The sequence below is a fragment of the Siphateles boraxobius genome, unplaced genomic scaffold (genome assembly GCF_051911475.1).
Source record: "Siphateles boraxobius isolate OS27281-9 unplaced genomic scaffold, OSU_SipBor_1 29, whole genome shotgun sequence".
NCBI classification, from domain to species: domain Eukaryota; kingdom Metazoa; phylum Chordata; class Actinopteri; order Cypriniformes; family Leuciscidae; genus Siphateles; species Siphateles boraxobius.
Window position 1 is genome coordinate 91,928 of NW_027508908.1, and position 5,616 is coordinate 97,543.

The 5,616-nt window shown below is 38.4% G+C and overlaps 1 protein-coding gene across 2 annotated transcripts; it reads right to left on the reverse strand.

Annotated features, from left to right (window-relative positions):
* Positions 1 to 67: 67 nt before the first annotated feature.
* r3hcc1l (R3H domain and coiled-coil containing 1-like) lies at positions 68 to 5,177 on the reverse strand. 2 transcript variants are annotated; one of them, XM_077245860.1, is made up of 8 exons: positions 5,082 to 5,177; positions 4,065 to 4,550; positions 3,763 to 3,950; positions 3,619 to 3,689; positions 2,978 to 3,073; positions 1,733 to 1,873; positions 1,568 to 1,628; positions 68 to 1,053 (listed from the first exon to the last, which is right to left on the reverse strand). In XM_077245860.1, exons 2-7 carry the CDS (start codon positions 4,542 to 4,544, stop codon positions 1,576 to 1,578), a joined length of 1,029 nt encoding a protein of 342 aa, XP_077101975.1. In that variant the 5' UTR covers positions 4,545 to 4,550; positions 5,082 to 5,177; the 3' UTR covers positions 68 to 1,053; positions 1,568 to 1,575. The 2 variants fall into 2 exon arrangements, with proteins under 2 accessions (XP_077101975.1, XP_077101976.1); XM_077245861.1 differs by lacking the exon at positions 68 to 1,053 and adding an exon at positions 1,156 to 1,254 and having other exon boundaries at positions 5,082 to 5,166.
* Positions 5,178 to 5,616: the final 439 nt, after the last annotated feature.

Genomic DNA, 5,616 nt, shown 5'->3' on the forward strand with positions numbered 1-5,616 from the left:
TTACTGGAAAAACTGACGAAGACAAGTGTTATGTAAAAGTATATTCATATGAATGATTTTCTAGAGCAACATTTAAACCTTTTTATTGAGATCACACCTGGGAATTCATGTGCACAAACGACAGAGAACGACAGACCTGTTAAAGTCAAAGACTCAATTTAGCACCTAAACACAATCTTTTGGAGATAAATGCTAACAGAATATATTGACATAAGTAATAATGAAAAAAAAAAAACGTTCAGCGTTACTAAGTGCTGAAGATTTACAAGAGGCTTGACTGGCATTAAGCAAAATAATATTAAATACAATTATTAATAAACAAGCAATGGACTTTAGCCTCATCACATTCTTACCAACATCAAAAGATTATTACTTGTTGATTAGTTTTGAGTTTTTTTTTTTGTAATTCGGAATTTTTTGTGATTTACAAAATACAGTAATTTTTTTTTACTACTGAAAAATCTGCAATTTATGACCTTGATGCTTGTTAGTCAATATTCTTTATTGAAAATGATATTTATTTTTGGCAGGAAAATGCAAAACATTTTAATGGCCTAAATGACTATTTTCTTTAAGCAAAACATTTTTTCCCTTATTTTCCTTTTTTTTTTTTTGACGTGTAATAGATTAAGATAGGGATAAAGAAAGTCCACATAAAAAACAGCTGACATGAAAGGCATCACCAGCTCTTAGTTTCGACTTAATATCTCTTTACTGAAGCAAAGAACAAAAACCGAAACAAACTAGATCACATCGATGTGAATCAGGTTTTCTTAAGTTAACAAAACGAAAAAAGAAAAACATTAAAATGGTTCGTTCTAAACCTGAAAACAATCAAAAACATCTATGGGGAAAAGTTCTCAGTTCAAGACAAATCTCAAGGAAATATATAAAATGATCCCTGTTGAAGTTGGTGAGTGAGTCTCACACTTGGCGTGGATGAACCCGTCCCCCTGTTCGTGTGGCTTTGGTTCAGTCCGTGCTGGTTTGGCAGTAGTCCTGATCCACTGGGAACGGGAGGCGTCTCTCAAACCCGTGCGCGAGGTCCAACACCTTCAGACCAAACCCAGAGATACAGGACCAGATGAGACCTGAACTGAGGCTTAGAATCCCAAAGCTTCATACAGTCAAACCAACATTTATTCTGACGACTTTACCATTTAGAAAATGGTAATGATCAGTTGATATTTCACTGGTTTTGTCCATCCTTCTGTTTGACTGTCTCACAAATTAATTATGTTGAATATCTGTCATCTGTTCAATTTAAGATAATACCAGTTTAGCTCAACCGATTACCAAGCAATGCTTCATGTTCAGTCTGTGCTTATTAGAGAAAAAAAATACTTCAGCAAAACATGGTCAGCTCAAAGTGTCTGAATAATTTTTGGTCCCAATTTTTTTCATAAATTTTACTGTATGAAGAATTTTTGTCACAGTTGACTTTATTTAGCTATCCTGACTTACATAAATGAAGTATAGTGTCCTGCACCCACTAATAAAAAATATAAAAATGATATCTGGTGTCTGAATAATTGTAGTTTTGACTGTAGTTCATATAAACACAAACCTGTATCTTCAGTTGCCCTCCCAGGCGTCTTCACGCTGCTTAGCGGCCAAACGCTTTTGCTCTGATTACAAAACAGATCAAATAAATACATCTTTTCTGGAATCTTTCAGAACTGTATTTACCAGTCTAGCAAATAAAAACAACAGCTGAGAATGATCATGTCACCTTTGGCTTGCCGTAGTTTGTTCCTCTCGGCCTCTCGGTCTTCCTTGGTCTGGTTACTCTTGACGCCCAGAGCGCCGATGACCAGCCGTCGAGCCAGAGCCGCACTCGTCTGAGGACGCTCTTTAGCCGGCAGCAGATAATCTGCAGACCAAAGCAGGGGTGAGCGTCGCACATTCAAGAAACAACTCATTCAATTGTGATTAATGCCCAAAACAGTTCAAACACAAGTTAAGTCAAACTAAAATATATTCAGACACCTTCAACATTTCTCACATTATCACAGTTTATTCGCTATAGTTTAAAAAATGGGTAATAAAATATGTCAAGAGTTATCAAATCAGTTGATATTTCACTGTTTTGTCCAAGCGGCAACATTCTAATCTGAAAAATGAAGCCTACCCGGAAGTGCGAAAACGGCAATACATCGAACATCCGCTAGGGGCAGGTCCTAAAATGGAGCAAATGTCCATAGACCCCCATGTTAAAATGTCCGTTTTCACAGCATGAATTCATGTTTTTACAGGTTGGTCCCATGGACTTTTATTGTATTTTTCGATAGGTTCCGAGTGCCTGACAACTGTGAGGGGGGTGCATTTTTTTCTAACTCGTTAGTTTAGATCGTATTTAGATATAAAATGTATGACCAATAAGGCCGTGGTTAACTTTGATTGACAGCTTGATTGACAGCTGATAACGTGCCGCGCCTAGTGGAATTCCTGAAATTTGATGTCTCGGCCATGATCTGACAACACATCATACCACCTCTGTATCCTTTCTGAAAAGATTTTCCAAGATGGCGCCGCCCATACCCCCCATAAACGGCCTCAAAACCGTTCTTCAGAAAGTCTATGGGTGACGTCACAGACGCTTTGTCCATATTTTTAACTGTCTATGGTTTTGTCCATCCTTCTGTTAGACTGTCTCACAAATGAATTATGTTGAATATCTGTCATCTGTTAAATGTAACTACACAACTAGTTAATACCAGTTTAGCTCAACCGATTACCAAGTAATGCTTCATCATGTTCAGTCTGTGCTGTGAAAAGATCACAAGAGCAATTAAAGAAAAAACACTTAAAACATGGTCAGCTCAAAGTGTCTGAATAATTTTTGGGTCACAGTTTACTTTATTTTGCTGTCCTCACAATAGAGTCCTGCACCCACTAGCAAAAAAAATATCAAAATGTATATCTGGTGTCTGAATAATTTTTGGTTTGACTGTAAATAAGAGACGAAGAGGAGTACCGGAGCAGCTGCGCGCTTTGGCTTTAGTGGCGTTTGATGATTTAGAGAGAGGCCTGACCTTCATCATGGGGTTCTTCATCCTCAGAGCATCACGAGCTACACACACACAAACACACAGAGTTAAAGGGGAAGGGTTCTCACATTGGGGGGGGGTTAAGGAATGTGTTTAATTGGTGTGTGATGTGTGATGACATTTAAGAGATTAGAGAATAAGCTGGATAAGTATTGAACACACATTAGCTAGCAGTCGATTAAAGGTGCAGTAAGAGATTTCTGAGAAACACTGCTGATATTTGAAAATCGTCGCCCAATTACACTATTTCACGTCACAGAAGTTGACTGGCAAATAAAAAAAATAAAAACGCTGGCGGGGAAAGAGTTAAAAACAAAAAGAAAAGGACTGTTTCTAAATCAAAATTCAACAATCAATTTGGTAAAGACATATAATAAAGCTCCCCTCAGATCATGATGTAAAGATTTTAAAACTGATATTTTTAATCTTCAGACTTCACTTTCACAGCACTGATACTATTTCACGTCACAGAAGTTAAAACCATCAAGCCATTTCTCCACCAGCGACTGACGGCGGAGACCTCACAAGCCTCATAAAGCCATTCACAACATCAGGGAAACGCACTGACCCGCGATGGCACTGGAGAACAAGCCAAGAACATGCGTGTCGTCAATCCACTTGATGTCAAACCCCTTCTGCCTGTAAACACACACACACACACGATAAACAACCGTTTCTGGAGCGTCAGATTCATGATCCGAGATTCACGCACTGGAAAGAGCTGAAGGATCTGATCAGGTCCTCCGTCTTGAACTCGGACGGAAATTCGTAAATCTCAACGATGTGTGACAGCTCGTCATCCCGGAGCTCCACCTCTTCATCATCCTCTGGCGACCAATTATAGTAGTCGAAACGCGGGTCCTGTGTGGACGCCTTCTTGCGGCCCTCCTTCAGAGACATCTGAAACAGGAAGAGGAGCATCTAATGCATCTTAGTGTGAATGTCATTATTAAAGGGACAGCTCCCTCACAAACGTGTTTGGATTGACAGTTGAATCATCTTTGTAGCTCTTACCTCCTCCATCAAATTGGGGTCAAGACAGTCACCATTATCATTAAACAAAGAATCCCAGTTTTCTCCTTCATCCTCCTCCTCCTCCTCCTCCTCTTCTTCTGGCATCTCTTCATGTTCTAGTGCACTACTTGTGTCTGTTACATTCATAGTTCTGGCCGTGGTGTGTATGTCATCTCTGGACTCATCTTGCTTGTTTAGGTTTTCTTTATCTCCCACTTCCGGTCCTCCTTCATCCTGTTTCACCTCTCCGTTTGGGGTCTCGGTCGCTTTGGCTTTATCCTTCTTGTTCTTGCGGGCCTTGTCGGTGTACCGAGGCCTGGGTCTGGATTTCTTGTCGTCTCCTGTCTGAGGCTTATCTTTGGGGTCTATTTTCTCAGCCTGACGTTTCTTGGGCGCGTAGATCTCCATAGTGGGCTTCTTAGTTCGGGCAGCGGGAGCCGTTTTGGACCCCTCCTCTGGCTGGGATGCTTCGGTCTCCATAGGGATCTGTGTTAGGAAAGTGTGTTTAGAATAGCCTACTAACTTACCACTCAAAATATACAGAATTTATACTAAATACAAATCATATGTATATATATAATAGCATACTATATTTGTCAAAACTTGACTCTTTATTTTTCAGTGTTACACCGTCTTGATTTTTTAACATCACTTTTATGACTTATTTATAAATCTGTCATAAAAATACATTGCGGATAAAAAATGCACAATAATTATAATTTCCAAGATAATTAATAGACAGTATTTGCAATGTTAAATAAACAGATTAAGTGTCAAGAATGAAGCACACTATTGTTTAAAATGTTTACAGTTGTATAATTCAGTGTTTTACATACTATCTTCAACAACAAAAGCAGTGACGTTATTCAGTTCATATTTATAACATAAACAGAGGTTTACTGAGCGTAACATGATTCAGAAACCAAAACAACTATGCAGTGCTAATAGTAACAGCAAAATCTTCCAGGGTAGTATGTTAAGCTTTTGTATCATTATTCGCATTATAATTTTACTTACATCTCAATATTTTTCAGCTCGCCGAAACATTGAAACCATGACCGGATGTTTGGAGACGTAAGGAGGACGTCATGACGCCACAATCGGAAATACTTTAGTGGTAGTTGTAGTTTATAAGTGTAGTTTAGGAAAGATGCACGAGTGACGAACATATCATGTACGCACGGTTTATCATTTCGTTCTTAAACTGCGAAAATCATGACCATAATCATTGTAATCATGACCTCGACCTTAGCATGTCCACGATTAAAGAGTATCATGTTATCAGTGCTTTTAACATGTAACAAAAGCTACAATTCATTTATTCTTAGTAAACACCAAAATTATAAATAAACACTACATGCAAGCATAATTATTTTTTAGAAAAATAAATTTATTTCAAGTCTGTGAATGTATTATTTGAGTAAAATAGTATTTGTTTGTTTTTGTTAGGGACGTAACACGTCTGCATGCGTTAACGCCCTCTTTTCTCTTGCGGGTTTGTGATTGGTCGAGCCTCCACAGCTTTTAAAGTACTGGACAGTGATTGGACAGT